Here is a 16,451-nt window from a genome sequence, read left to right as displayed (position 1 = left end):
TCTAAGGGGACAAGTGCACCCTATGGGCATGAAGACTGACAGGACTGACCCTCATTATCTGATATATTTTGCACACATAATAATTTACAATACTTTTCCACAAACCTTTTTCAATGCCATCCAATGTATATTAAATAATAAAAATCAATGTATATTAAATAATAAAAATCAATATATATATATCTATATATAAAAAGGTGGCGACAGGGAGTAGGCATGCCGCTGGCTTGACGCTGAAAAAAGATTCTTGCTTCCAATTGGCAGCTGTAGTGTCACAGGTCAGGAGAAGGACGGGTAGGCTGTGTGAGGAAAACGGCATGTGAGAACGACAGTCGCCGGCGTCCGGTGAATGCGGCCGATGGGCAAAAAAGCTACCTGCACGACACTCCGCCACTCTGGAGGGACGCCGGTCACTCGAGTACTCATTGCTAATCGGGAAGAAAACGTCACGCAAAGAATTTTGCACTATCTAAACGGTAAAATTGTATAATCGTCAAAAGTAAATAATTGAGCACACACACACCAAACATTTGCCTTGCCATTATCATTAATACAAGAAAAGACGCATTATTGTTATGAGCGCCTTGCTATATTCTAATTGACTTGTGAGATCCACTGCTGTGTAAACGTTGGCTGACAGCTTTCCTGCGTCTCATCAAGAATGTCAAACGCACCTCTCGGTCACAGGGGTGATTAGGAATGTCTGGGTTTTGTTTATACTCTGCTGCCTTCATCGCTACAATCTAGTTATTCCCTCGTTGCCGGGGACAGCTGTGCTTCGCTATTTCCCGGACCCTGAGAATTTCTCCGTTAACTCAACACTCAAGCCACCTATCACCGCTTTCCTCTCAGATCAGTGTAACTGTATGCTGAAGCAGTGCCATCGAACTTCGAAACCCGCTCTGTCTGGGATGGATTCACCGCGGTTTCTCACACCATTTATTACCAAGTGTCAGGGCTAATAGTTTGCAGGAATTCCGTAGTTGGGGACTGTGGGGAGATAATATATCCTCTATTTTGTTTCCTTTGTAGAGGTGGAATAAAGAACTTCCCACCGCACCATCAATAATGGGAATATATTTGCATTTGCTGCTTTTGCAGTATTTTGTCTCCAATTGTGTGTGCAATGCTCTCACGTTCGTCGAGGAACCAACAGATAAGCAAGCGAAGTCGGATGGGTATTGCGGCAGGATTTTACGGGCACAGACACAGGGTACACGGAGAGATGGCTACAATGAGTTTCGGCTAAGAGTCGAGGGGGACCCAGAAAATTACCAACCTGCAAGCACATACAGAGGTATACAACAATAAGAGCACATTTTACGTATCGTTACTTGCTTGGCTTTGCTTATATCCACCAAATTGGAGTGACTTTGAAAAGGACAACTCTCAGAAAGTATAGCCTACTTCAGTAGTCTAACACACTAATAAGTCAAGTTTAGATTCCGTGCGCAAGTCACTTCCATTGCGTAATTGTGACAAATGTAGCTAACCAGAGCTACTAATCACACCTCAATATGACACCTGAAGACAAGCGCAATACTTGTATCAAAACAATTGCACCTGCACTAAACAAACATATTAGTGAAAGGAACACATATGATGCGTTTGTTATTGCAGCTATGGCACTCTCAGGGAATATGTCAATATACCATGCACTCTTGGGGAAAAAGGTGCTATCTAGAGCCTGAAAGGGTTCTTTGGCTGTCCCCAGAGAATACCCCTTTGAAGAACCTTTTTAGTTCCAGGTAGAACCTTTTGGGGTTAGAATCATCCCCACAGAGGGGTCTACATGGAAACTAGAGGGGTTCTACATCGAACCAAAAGGGTGCTCATGGGGACAGCGAAGAACCATTTTGGAACACTTTTTCGGAGAGAGAGAGAGAGAGAGAGAGAGAGAGGTCAAACGTCACAACACGTTCTAAACCGCTTTGGTGACAAACATTGTTTTCCTTGTTTCCATTCGTCCACCTGGCTGTGCTTTTCAAACACCGAAAATATCGTGAAGATTGCCCATTTATTTAATTTTTGTAAGGCCCCACAAAACTGAGGCAGTGGGAGAACCTATTCAAGTAAGTAAATACATGTTTAAATGTTTTTTTTAAACTATGTATTATTAGCTAGCTAGCTATGTGGCTACAGTTCGCCACCTTGTAGGTTAACTCAACTGAGCTGCTAGCCAGATGCCCAACATTGCATACCGTTTAGCTAAGTGAATTAAATGGCACCAGCTAGCTAATTTCCTATTAGCTAGATATCTTGGTGTAATCATTCTAAATTAAAAACTGTCTCCATAGATAACAGCCATGGGAAAGGGTGAAATTGCAGCTCTAGCTGTCAGTAAAGGGAGATTGTAGGCTACTGGATAGGGCAGGTAATTTTGTGGGAGGACATTATGAAAATATTGTCCAGTTCCAGACCCAAGAGGGAAAAACCATAAAGCCAGAGATAATAGCAACATAATATTCAGTGCTGTCTAATTTTATTATAATTAAGTCTGTTTCTTTGTGATGTTTTCTGTCCTCAGATATCGAAAACTGTGAAAGCCTGTTTGCAGATTAAAAGAGGTCCCAATGAATGTCACATAAGACTAAGGGTATATCCTATATGCCATGGGTCATATGTGTAGGCCTACCTATGTTGCCAAATACATAATACAGTTAAACATCACACACAATGTATAAACCTATTACAATTTGAGCAGGCCAACCTTGCTGGAGGTCTGCTGGGTGTGCAGGGTTGTGTTTCAGCCCAGCAATAACACACTTCATTGAACTGATCAAATCTAATGAGTTGATAATCAAGTGTGCTCTTGTTGGGCTGGAATAGAAGTCTGCTCACCCAGTAGATCAGGGATCACTGGAGCAAGGTTGGCCACTGCTAGTATGGAGTTGTTTTTGTTCCCCTGAAATTATGCTTTAGTAATAATAGCCTACAATTATCTATTGTTGTTTAGACTAAGATGTCTAATCTTTACATACAGGTAATCTTATTTGTACATTTTGAAGTGATAAAGTGTTGATTCTTTGAAGTTACGTTTTTAAACTTGTTTTAATTGTTAAACTATTATTCAAAATGAGCTAGTATCAATGTTGATGAATCATATCACAATCCTGCAATAAACAGAAGGGGTTCTGTCTCTGTGTTTCTGTCTATTCTCAAATGAACATTGCATTTTTGTCTAGTTGTAAGATCTCAAGTCGGTTTTATTTTGTCACTCTCTCTCAGTATATCAGCTATGTGAATACATTTTGCAGCTTATCATATGGCATGCATTGCCAATGCAGTCATAGGCCTACAGTATGATGGCATTACTGGCCTTATGGGCATCTGAAGCAGAGCATAGCTCAACTCAGACATTGTTTAAATGTTGAGCTATATGTTCTCAATTTAAAATGATACCAGTAGACAATGTATATGAGGGAAACCATATACCAGATTTTGTACATGCCTTTTAAGTGCTGACAAAATGCTTAGTGCAAATCCACTCCTTGTAATTTAGGTACAGTATAAAAATAAGTAGATGACAATTAGGCTACAGGAGATGAGCATTACAGGTAACAATTAGACTACAGGAGTTGGGGCATTACAGGTAACAATTAGACTACAGGAGATGAGCATTACAGGTAACAATTAGACTAGAGGAAATGAGCATTACAGGTAAAAATTAGACTAGAGGAAATGAGCATTACAGGTAACAATTAGACTACAGGAGATGAGCATTACAGGTAACAATTAGACTACAGGAGTTGGGGCATTACAGGTAACAATTAGACTACAGGAGATGAGCATTACAGGTAACAATTAGACTAGAGGAAATGAGCATTACAGGTAACAATTAGGCTACAGGAGATGAGCATTACAGGTAACAATTAGGCTACAGGAGATGAGCATTACAGGTAACAATTAGGCTACAGGAGATGAGCATTACAGGTAACAATTAGGCTACAGGAGATGAGCATTACAGGTAACAATTAGACTACAGGAGTTGGGGCATTACAGATAACATTTTATGAGGTTCACTAGATTTTTTTTCATTCATTTTAGCAACGTTGCTTGCAAAAGGACTGCAGTTGTCCCCATAGATAAACAGTACATGGTTGCCGTTTACAGCCAAATATCAGTTCAGAAATGTCAAAATAAAAAATATTGACATAGCCAGCATTGTAGACCATTTCTGCAGCTTTAGCTCACCTCGAAATAACAGAGAAATGCTGTGAAAACCAGCATGCTGCAAACGTTGTCAAATGTTTTGTCACCGGTGCATGTTTTGGTGATATTTTTAGTCCTCATGCACTGTTGCTCCTGTAGCACTAATCTGGTGAGCATCTTTGTAGCTCCGCCTTAGCAAGGCATTTGATTAGTTTGATGTGTTGTGAGGTGTCAAGTTCCACTCCTATTTAGTTGATTTCTGCCATGGAACTTTCCCAGGCTTCCCGTTAGCCTGTTTCGCTACGAGGCTAGGTATGCCATACCCCAGCTCAAGACCAAACATTTTAAGTAGTCAAAAAAGTGGTCGAAAAAGTACTCAATTGTTATACTTGAGTAAAAGTAAAGATACCTTAATAGAAAATGACTCAAGTAAAAGTGAAAGTCACCCAGTAAAATACTACTTGAGTGAAAGTCTAAAAGTATTTGGTTTTAAATATACTTAAGTGTTAAAAGTAAGTGGATTTGCAATTGTCTTGTTTTTTTTTTACATTTACAGATAGCTAAGGGCATACTCCAAAACTCAGTCATAATTTATAAACAAAGAATTTGTGATTAGTGAGTCCGCCGGATCAGATGCAGTAGGAATGACCAGGGATGTTCTCTTGAGATGTCTGTCAATTGGACCACTTTCTTGTCGAAATGTAAGGAGTACTTTTGGGTGTCAGGGAAAATGTATGGAGTAAAATTATTTCATTTAGGAATGTAGTGAAGTGAAAGTAAACGTTGGCAAAAATATAGTAAAGTACAGAAACATCAAAAACTACTTAAGTAGTAACCTACTTTAAAATATTTTGACTGAAGTACTTTACACCACTGGTAAAAAAAACAAAAAAACGGACTAAATAATTCCAATCCTGATTAAAATACAACAACTGTTTAGCATACAGAGAGAATGGCTTTAGAACCATGCGGAGCATCCCTTGGAGAGCAGCTGCCCACCTGCGTGCCTTTTGTCTCATTTTAGAAAGCAGAGCGCAGTCAGTGCCAGTTTGCTTTGATGGTCAGCGGTTTAGGCAGTGAGTGGATTGCTTTGAATTTGATGTAGGCATTTGAACTCGGCCTTGATTTCCTTGTTGTAATCTGATAACCAGGGGTTAATTGAATTGGGAAGTGGGGGAGCCTGCTTTTTTGGTGACCATTCTAAACCAAAAGCTGTTTTATTGCTATTAAAATATAGGTTGTGATAGCTGTATGCCTAATTTATATTTTCATTCATTCGCCCAGTAGGCTAGCGCATTTTTCGTTTCATGTATTGGTATGAAAATAAATACAACTGAACAACTTGCTATTTATTTTTTTATTTCACCTTTATTTAACCAGGTAGGCCAGTTGAGAACAAGTTCTCATTTACAACTGCGACCCGGCCAAGATAAAGCAAAGCAGTGCGACAAAAACAACAACACAGAGTTACACATAATCAAATGTACAGTCAAAAACACAATAGAAAAATCTATGTACAGTGTGTGCAAATGTAGAAGATTAGGGAGGTAGGCAATAAATAGGCCATAGAGGTGAAATAATTACAATTTAGCATGGATTGATAGATGTGCAGATGATGATGTGCAAGTAGAGATACTGGGGTGCAAAAGAGCAAAAAGATAAATAACAACATGGGGATGAGGTAGTTGGGTAGGCTATTTACAGATTGGCTGTGTACAGCTACAGTGATCAGTAAGCTGCTCTGACAGCTGATGCTTAAAGTTAGAGAGGGAGATCTAAGTCTCCAACTTCAGTGATTTTTGCAATTTGTTCCAGTCATTGGCAGCAGAGAACTGGAAGGAAAAGCGACCAAAGGGGGTGTTGGCTTTGGGGATGACCAGTGAGATATACCTGCTGGAGTGCGTGATACGGGTGGGTGTTGCTATGGTGACCAGTGAGCTGAGATAAGGCGGGGCTTTACCTAGCAAAGACTTATAGATGACCTGGAGCCAGTGGGTTAGGCGACGAATATGTTGCGAGGGCCAGCCAACGAGATCATACAGGTCGCAGTGGTGGGTAGTATATGGGGCTTTTGTGACAAAACGGATGGCACTGTGATAGACTACATCCAGCTTGCTGAGTAGAGTGTTAGAGGATATTTTGTAAATGATATCGCCAAAGTCAAGGATTGGTAGGATAGTCAGTTTTACGAGGGTATGTTTGGCAGCATGAGTGAAGGAGGCTTTGTTGCGAAATAGGAAGGCGATTCTAGATTTAATTTTGGATTGGAGATACTTAATGTGAGTCTGGAAGGAGAGTTTACAGTCTAAACAGACACCTAGGTATTTGTAGTTGTCCATATATTCTAAGTCAGAACCGTCCAGAGTAATGATGCTAGTCGGGAGGGCGGGTGCAGGCAGCAATCAGTTGAAGAGCATGCATTTAGTTTTACTAGCATTTAAAAGCAGTTGGAGGCCTCAGAAGGAGTGTTGTATGGCATTGAAGCTCGTTTGGAGGTTTGTTAACACAGTGTTCAAAGAAGGGCCAGATGTATACAGAATGGTGTCGTCTACGTAGAGGTAGATCAGAGAATCACCAGCAGCAAGAGCAACATCATTGATATATACAGAGAAAAGAGTCGGCTCGAGAATTGAACCCTGTGGCATCCCCATAAAGACTGCCAGAGGTCAGCACAACAGGCCCTCCGATTTGACACACTGAACTCTATCTGAGAAGTAGTTGGTGAACCAGGCGTGGCAGTCATTTGAGAAACCAAGGCCGCTGAGTCTGCCGATAAGAATGCGGTGATTGACAGAGTCGAAAGCCTTGGCCAGGTCGATGAATACGGCTGCACAGTACTGTCTTTTATCAATGGCGGTTATATCGTTTAGGACCTTGAGCGTGGCTGAGGTGCACCCATGACCAGCTCGGGAAACCAGATTGCGTAGTGGAGAAGGTATGGTGGAATTCGAAATGGTCGGTGATCTGTTTGTTAACTTGGCTTTCAAAGATTTTAGAAAGGCAGGGCAGGATGGATGTAGGTCTATAACAGTTTGGGTCTAGAGTGTCTCCACCTTTGTAGAGGGGGATGACTGCGGCAGGGCAAGTTGCTGCAGGGGGTGCAGAGCTGTTGGTCGGGGTAGGGGTAGCCAGGTGGAAAGCATGGCCAGCCGTAGAAAAATGCTTATTGAAATGATCGATTATCGTAGATTTATCGGTGGTGACAGTGTTTCCTAGCCTCAGTGCAGTGGGCAGCTGGGAGGAGGTGCTCTTATTCTCCATGGACTTTACAGTGTCCAAAAACTTTTTGGAATCACAGGGGCTATTTGATGCTAATGCAGAACGCCACAGGATGTTTATGTGCTGGTCAAGGGCAGTCAATTCTGTGGTGAACCAAGGGTTCTTAGGTCTACATTTTTTGAATGGGGCATGCTTATTTAAGTTGGTGAGGAAAGTACTTTTAAAGAGCAACCAGGCATCCACTACTGATGGGATGAGGTCAATATCCTTCCAGGATACCTGGGCCAGGTAGATTAGAAAGGCCTACTCGCTGAAGTGTTTTAGGGAGCGTTTGACAGTGATGAGGGGTGGTCGTTTGACCGAGGACCCATTATGGACGCAGGCAATGAGGCAGTGATCACTGAGATCCTGGTTGAAGACAGCAGAGGTGTATTTAAAGGGAAAGTTGATCAGGATGATATCTAAGAGGGTGCCCATGGCTACGGATTTAGGGTTGTACCTGGTAGGTTCCTTGATAATTTGTCTGAGATTGAGGGCATCTAGCTTAGATTGTAGGACAGCCGGAGTGTTAATAAGCATATCCCAGTTTAGGTCACCTAACAGTACGAACTCTGAAGATAGATGGGGGGCAATCAATTCACATATGGAGCCCAGGGCACAGCTGGGGGCTGAGGGGGGTGTATAACAAGTGGCAACGTTGAAAGACTTGTTTCTGGAGAGATGGATTTTCGAAAGTAGATGCTCAAATTGTTTGGGCACAGACCTGGATAGTGTGACAGAACTCTGCAGGCTAACTCCACCCCCTTTGGCAGTTCTATCTTGTCAGAAAATGTTGTAGTTGGGATGGAAATTTCCGAATTTTTGGTGGCCTTCCTAAGCCAGGATTCAGACACGGCTAGGACATCAGGGTTGGCGGAGTGTGCTAAAGCAGTGAATAAAACAAGCTAAGGGAGGAGGCTTCTGATGTTAACATGCATGAAACCAAGGCTTTTACGGTTACAGAAGTAAACAAATGAGAGCACCTGGGGAATAGGAGTGGTGCTGGGGGCTGCAGGGCCTGGGTTAACCTCTACATCACTAGAGGAACAGAGGAGGGATAGGATAAGGGTACGGCTAAAGGCTATAAGAACTGGTCGTCTAGTGTGTACGGAACAGAGAGTAAAAGGAGCAGATTTCTGGGCATGGTAGAATAGAATAGATATGAGTACAGTGGAGGTAAACCTAGGCATTGAGTGACAATGAGAGAGGTTTTGTCTTTAGAGGCACCAGTTAAGCCAGGTGAGGTCACCGCATGTGTGGGGGGGTGGGACAAAAGGGCTATCTAAGGCATGTAGGGCAGGGCTGGGGGTTCTACAGTGAAATAAGACAATAATAACTAACCAAACAGCAATAGACAAGGCGTATTTACATTAGGGAGAGGCATGTGTAGCCGAGTGATCATGGGGTCCAATGAGCAGCAATAGGTGAGTCAGGGAGCCGTTCAGTGGTCGCTACTACACTAGGTGGGCTGGAGACACGCCGATTCAGACAGCTAGCAGGCCGGGACTAGCAGATGGGCCTTAGGCAACGTCGCAATGGAAGAGCCTGTTGAAACCTCCTCGGACGATTACATTGGCAGACCAGTCGTGATGGATCGGTGGGGCTCCGTGTCGGCAATAATGGGTCCAGGCCAATTGGCAAAAGAGGTATTGTAGACCAAGAATTAGCTGGTAGACCTCTTCGGATTGCCGGGAGATGGGCCTAGCTCAAGGCTAACTGGTGCTTGCTTCGGGACAGAGGCGTTAGCCAGCAGTAGCCACTCGACTGCAACTAGCTAGCTGCGATGATCCGGTGTAATGGACCAGGAATCCAGTGATGAGGTAGAGAAAAAGCCGTCTGATATGCTCTGGGTTGATATCACGCTGTGCAGACTGGCAGGTATTGACCGAGCTGAAGCTGGCTGGAGTCCGAGTTAACGGTGAAGACTGCTAGCAGTGGCTAACTGACTACTAGCTAGTAGCTAGTTAGCTGGCTAGCTTCTGATGTGGGTGCTGATTCTAAAGTGTAAAAATAGCATATCCGTACCACATTGGGTGAGGCGGGTTGCAGGAAAGTATATTCAGTTCGTGGATGGAAAGTGAGAATAAAATATATATGAAATATATCCCCCAAAAAATGAGGAAAATTACTATCTACACGGGACAAGACAGGACAAGACAAAGACACGTCCGACTGCTACGGCATCTTGGAAAACTTTTAGAGCATTTACCCCAAAAACATGTCCTGTTTTTGGCTTCAAAGACAATAACAGTTTGAGGTTATAAAAAATGTGCATTGTAATGCAGTGACAGAATGGTAGGCCTACTTGAATGCCAGCAGCATTCCACCCTGCATCCCACTGCTGGTTTGCTTCTGAAGCTAAGTGGTGTTAGACTTGGTTAGTTCCTAGATGGGAGACCAGCTGCTGTTGGAGGTCCAGTAAGAGGCACCATTCCCTCCGGTCTAAAAAAGTATCCCTATGCCGTAGGGTGGTGTCTTTTAGATGGGACGTGGCACTTATCGTAAGAGCAGGGGTGTTAACCCTGGTGTCCTGGCTACATTCCCAATCTGGCATCTCCCCGTAATTATTCCCCAGGTCGTTTATTCTCTGAGCCTCCTCGTTTGTTGATGCAATGTTTCAATGTTATCAGAGCCACTTTGTTGATACAATGCTTCAGTATTCGCAGAATGTTTCCCTTCCCTGGCGAATAATGCAGACAGGCAAATGCAAAAATTTGCGGGAAGCGCACGAGACAATGTTGGTGGGAAGAGCATGAGACAATGATACTGTCATAGTAAACTGTATGCACCGTTCCACAAGGGTGGCTTCATATAGTCTATAGAAGGGGATCGGCAACCTTTTTCACGTGGAGTGCCAGTCTACAATTGATCCTACCATTTCTAAAGATCTGCATACCAGATATGATATTCATATACGCATAACTGTGCCATTTAAAAGTGAATTACATTATTATCTAACGATTGTGTAAATACATTTACAATGTTTATCTTTTATAATGTACCCGATACAGCCCAAGGAGGATGCATTGTGTGTTGTCAGTTTTCAGGGAAACCATAAGCTAATATTGTTAGTAAAGCTGACTTTTCAAAGATAAATCTTTTACCACCGCAACACACGTTACATTTGACCCTGTTGAAATCACTGGCTGGAAAACAGTCAAACAGCAGGCAACTAATGAGTTGCTAGGAGCGCATACCTTTATCCCACATTCTGTAGTAGGCTCCTCCAGCTGAGTTTGTTTCTCTCTCAAAAGTGCCTGGGAGGGTCTGCTCTTGGGATGTGGCTACATTACATTATCTTTAATCTTTGATAGGATCTTAATTTGATCACTTGTTTGATGCTGAGAATTTTCTTCCACCGCAGAAAATTCAGATGAGCTTCACGATTTAAATAAATTCTCAGAATCGCCTAGAATGTCATTGTATGCTGTAGCGTTAAGATTTAAGGGGCTAGCCTGAACCATGAAAAAATCCCCAGACCATTATGCCTCCTCCACCAAACTTTACAGTTGGCACTATGCATTGGGGCAGGTAGCGTTGTTCTGGCATTCATCTGTCGGACTGCCAAATGGTCCGTGAGACTGCCATATTGCCAGAATGCGTTTCCACTGCTCCAGAGTCCAATGGCGGTGAGCTTTACACCACTCCATCCTACACTTGGCATTGTGCATGGTGATCTTAGGCTTGAGTGCGGCTGCTCTGCCATGGAAACCCACTTCATGATGGTCCCGACAATCAGTTCTTGTGCTGACGTTGCTTCCAGAGGCAGTTTGGAACTTGGTAGTTGGTGTTGCAACCGAGGACAGATGATTTTTACGTGCTTCAGCACTAGGCGGTGCCGTTCTGTGAGCTTGTGTGGCCTACCACTTACAGTTGACCGGGGCAGCTCTAGCAGGGCAGACGTTTGACGAACTGACTTGTTAGGAAGGTGGCATCCTATGACGAAGCCACGTTGAAAGTCACTGAGCTCTTCAGTTAGGCCATTCTACTACCAATATTTGTCTATGGAGATTGCATGACTGTCAGAAATGGGTGTGGCTGAAATAGCCGAATCTACTAATTTGAAGGGGTGTCCACATACTTTTGTATATATAGTGTATATTAACAGTATTGTACTTTTCATGTAGCCTAATTTTGGCCAGGTAATAGCCTAATGACAGATCAAGCAACATTAACATTCAAATCCTGTTGCAGCAGGATTATTTTGCTGCGACAATGCTGGTCAAATTAAGATCTAACATCTGTATATTCCCTACACTCCCCTCCTGTCCTGTTTCCAGTGACTCTGCACGCCTCCAGTCCCTCCTATTTCAGAGGCTTTACCCTTATCGCTCTGAAGGAGGGGAAGGAAGGAACCACAGATGACCACTACGCTGGCAAATTCCAGGTAATGTACTATGCATGTATATTGTGGCCATATTTCAGTAATTGTCTTCAAAATCACTTTCCTCAAGACTAAATGCGTATTCCCTAAAGTCTCCATAAGAGCAGCTAAAAGTAAGGAAAGAGTTGTCTCCTTTGCTCAGCTCACGATAATAATACACAACCTACTGAGTGAGAGTGCTCTACAGCAGTGAGAACAAACTTCCTTACCTGACAATTACCTGACAACATAAAAAGGAATAAACACTCCCACAACCTGCTCTGCTCAGCCTCAGCCCACACTCCGTGCTCTGCATCCTTCACTTCCCAGAGTGTGTAACCGTTTTCTAGTCTCAAGATTCTAATCCTGTTTTCATTTGGCCTCTTCAAATTACCATTATGTCACCCATAATAGATAATCAAACACATTCAATATGCATTATGGTTCTGTTGTTAAGAACATGGTTTTATTACAATGTCATTACTACTGTAGGTCTTTGTATTGTAAAGAGGGACTGATTGTCATCACTTAATTGGACAAATAATTGACAAATTATTCAATGAGATCAGAATGATGCAGCTAAATTAAGAGAAAGAGAAAGAGACGGAGATATCGGGGACGTAAGTCGGGGTGCCTTGTAAGGATCCGACGGCGAGTTGGTAATCTGCCTTTACCATCAGTCCTATTAGCCAACGTACAATCATTGGATAACAAAATAGATGAACTACGATCACATACAGTTGAAGTTGGAAGTTTACATACACTTAGGTTGGAGTCATTAAAACTTGTTTTTCAACCACTCCACAAATTTCTTGTTAACAAACTATAGTTTTGGCAAGTCGGTTAGGACATTTACTTTGTGCATGACACAAGTAATTTTTCTAACAATTGTTTACAGACAGATTATTTCACTTATAATTCACTGTATCACAATTCCAGTGGGTCAGAAGTTTACATAGACTAAGTTGATTGTGCCTTTAAACAGCTTGGAAAATTCCAGAAAATGATGTCATGACTTTAGAAGCTTCTGATAGGCTAATTGACATAATTTGAGTCAATTGGAGGTGCATCTGTGGATGTATTTCAAGGCCTACCTTCAAACTCAGTGCCTCTTTGCTTGACATCATGGGAAAATTAAAAGAAATCAGCCAAGACCTCAGAAAAAAAATTGTAGACCTCCACATGTCTGGTTCATCCTTGGGAGCAATTTCCAAACAAATGAACGTACCACATTCATCTGTACAAACATAAGTACGCAAGTATAAACACCATGGGACCACACAGCCGTCATACCGCTCAGGAAGGAGACGCATTCTGTCTCCTAGAGGTGAACGTACTTTGGTGCGAAAAGTACAAATCAATCCCAGAACAACAGCAAATGACCTTGTGAAGATGCTGGAGAAAACAGGTACAAAAGTATCTATATCCACAGTAAAATGAGTCCTATTTCGGCATAACCTGAAAGGCCGCTCAGCAAGAAAGAAGCCACTGCTCCAAAACTGCCATAAAAAAGCCTGACTACGGTTTGCAACTGCACATGGGGACAAAGACCGTACTTTTTGGAGAAATGTCCTCTGGTCTGATGAAACAAAAATAGAACTGTTTGGCCATAATGACCAACGTTATGTTTGGAGGAAAAAGGGGGAGGCTTGCAAGCCGAAGAACACCATCCCAACCGTGAAGCACGGGGTGGCAGCATCATGTTGTGGGGGTGCTTTGCTGCAGGAGGGACTGGTGCACTTCACAAAATAGATGGCATCATGAGGATGAAAAATTATGTGGATATATTGAAGCAACATCTCAAGACATCAGTCAGGAAGTGTCACGGTTGTCGTCTGGAATGGAGGACCAAAACGCAGCAGGAATGTGGATGCTCATCTTGTATATTTATTTAAATAACAAGAACACCAAAAAACAACAAAACAAAAAACGAAACGAACTCACGAACAACAAAACAGTCTTGTCAGGCACACTCAGCAAAACAAGAAACAATCTCCCACAAACACTAAACCTAACACATACCCATTTATAGGACTCTCAATCAGAGGCAACGAGAAAGCACCTGCCTCCAAATGAGAGTCCAACCCCCCATTAACCTAAACATAGAAATACAACCAACTAGACTAAACATAGAAATACATAAACAAGGAACAGTGCCCAAAAACCCCGGAATAAATAAATCAAATAACCTTCTCCAAAAACACCACCCCGAACCACATAAAACAAATACTCTCTGCCACGTCCTGACCAAACTACAATAACAAATCACCCTTATACTGGTCAGGACGTGACAGGAAGTTAAAGCTTGGTCGCAAATGGGTCTTACAAATGGACAATGACCCCAAGCATACTTTCAAAGTTGTGGCAAAATGGCTTAAGGACAACAAAGTCAAGGTATTTGAGTGGTCATCACAAGCCCTGACCTCAATCCTATAGAAAATGTGTGGACAGAACTGAAAAAGCATGTGCGTGCAAGGAGGCCTACAAACCTGACTCAGTAACACCAGCTCTGTCAGGAGGAATGGGCCAAAATTCACCCAACTTATTGTGGAAGCTTGTTGAAGGCTACCCGAAACTTTTGACCCAAGTTAAACAATTTAAAGGCAATGCTACCAAATACTAATTGAGTGTATGTAAACTTCTGACCCGCTGGGAATGTGATGAAAGAAATAAAAGCTGAAATAGATCATTTTCTCTACTATTATTCTGACATTTCACATTATTAAAATAAAGTGGTGATCCTAACTGACCTAAGACAGGGAATTTTTACTAGGATTAAGTGTTTGAAATTGTGAAAAACTGAGTATTTGGCTAAGGTGTATGTAAACTTCCGACTTCAACTGTATATTCTTCGTAGCTGTCTATTTACCACCACAAACTGATGCTGGCACTAATACTGCACTCAATGAGCTGTATACGGCCATCAGCAAACAGGAAAACGCTCATCCAGAGGCGGCGCTCCTAGTGGCCGGGGACTTTAATGTAGGGAAACTTAAATCCGTTTGACCTAATTTCTACCAGCATGTTAAATGTGCAATCAGAGGGAAAAAAACTCTAGACCACCTTTACTCCACACACAGAGACGTGAACAAAGCTCTCCCTCGCCCTCCATTTGGCAAATCAGACCACAATTCTATCCTCCTGATTCCTGCATACAAGCAAAACCTGAGGCAAAAAGCACCAGTAACTTGTTCAATAAAGAAGTGGTCAGATGACGTATATGCTAAGCTACAGGACTGTTTTGCTAACGCAGACTGGAATATGTTCCGGGATTCTTCCGATGCCATTGAAGAGTACACCACATCAGTCAATGGCTTCATCAATAAGTGCATCAATAACGTCGTCCCCACAGTGACTGTATGTACATACCCCAACCAGAAACCCTGGATTACAGCCAACATCCGCAGTGAGCTGAAGGGTAGAGCTGCCGCTGTCAAGGAGCGGGACTCTAACCCGGAAGCTTATAAGAAATCCCACTATGTCCTCCGACGAACCATCAAACAGGCAAATGTCAATACAACACTAAGATTGAATCATACTACACCAGCTTCGACGCTTGTCGGATGTGGCAGGGCTTGCAAACTATTACAGACTACAAAGGCAAGCACACCCGCGAGCTGCCCAGGGACATGAGACTACCAGACAAGCTAAATTACTTCTATGCTCATTTTGAGGCATGCAACACTGAAGCATGCATGAGAGCATCAGACTGTGTGATCATGCTCTCCGTAGCCGATGTAAGACCTTTAAACAGGTCAACACACACAAGGCCGCAGGGGCAGACAGATTACCTGGACATGTTCTCCGAGCATGTGCTGACCAACTGGTAAGTGTCTTCACTGACATTTTCAGCCTGTCCCTGACTGAGTCAGAAATACCAACATGTTTCAAGCAGACCATCATAGTCCCTGTGCCAAAGAACACTAAGGTAACCTGCCTAAATGACTATTGACCCGTAGCACTCATGTCTGTAGCTATGAAGTGCTTTGAAAGTATGGTCATGGCTCACATCAACACCATTATCACACTGCCCTTTCCCACCTGGACAAAAGGATCACCTATGTGAGAATGCTATTCATTGACTACAGCTCAGCGTTCAACACCATAGTGCCCTCAAAGCTCATCACTATGCTAAGGACCCTGGGACTAAACATCTCCCTTTGCAACTGTATCTTGGACTTCCTGACGGGGCGCCCCCAGGTGGTAAGGGTAGGTATGGGTCCTCAGATCCTCAAAAAGTTATACAGCCACACCCTCAAGAGCATCCTGACTGGTTGCATCACTGCCTGGTATGGCAGCTGCTCGGCCTCCGACCGCAAGGCACTACAGAGGGTAGTGTGTACGGCCCAGCCCAGTGTACGGCCAAGCTTCCTGCCATCTAGGACCTCTATTCTAGCCGGTGTCAAAGGAAGGCCCTAAAAATGTTCAAAGACTCCAGCCACCCTAGTCATAGACTATTCTCTCTGCTACAACACGGCAAGCGGTACCAGAGCGCCAAGTCTAGGTCCAAAAGGCTTCTTAACAGCTTCTACCCCCAAGCCATAAGACTCCTGAACAGCTAATCAAATGGCTACCCAGACTATTTTTATTGTCCCCCCCCACCCCTCTTATACACTGCTGCTACTCTCTGTTTATTATCTATGCATAGTCACTTTAACTCTACCTACATGTACATATT

The 16,451-nt window shown here is 43.0% G+C and overlaps 1 protein-coding gene across 3 annotated transcripts in view; it reads left to right on the top strand.

The window, feature by feature from the left end:
* Window positions 1-247: 247 nt before the first annotated feature.
* The window catches only part of LOC115197483 (spondin-1), a 116,641-nt gene continuing 100,437 nt past the window's right edge, over window positions 248-16,451 (top strand). Inside the window, exons 1-2 of one of the 3 annotated variants that reach the window (XM_029759058.1) lie at window positions 248-476; window positions 11,691-11,797. In XM_029759058.1, the coding sequence (XP_029614918.1) occupies window positions 350-476; window positions 11,691-11,797 (234 nt within the window). In that variant the 5' untranslated portion in view covers window positions 248-349. Of the gene's footprint in view, window positions 477-654; window positions 1,298-11,690; window positions 11,798-16,451 lie in introns of those variants that run through there. The other 2 variants (XM_029759057.1, XM_029759056.1) reach the window with 2 other exon arrangements.

This window comes from Salmo trutta, chromosome 7, assembly GCF_901001165.1.
Source record: "Salmo trutta chromosome 7, fSalTru1.1, whole genome shotgun sequence".
Taxonomy (NCBI): Eukaryota; Metazoa; Chordata; class Actinopteri; order Salmoniformes; family Salmonidae; genus Salmo; species Salmo trutta.
The sequence above is the reverse complement of the archived record's forward strand: the minus strand, read 5'-3'. Positions and strand labels throughout refer to the sequence as shown.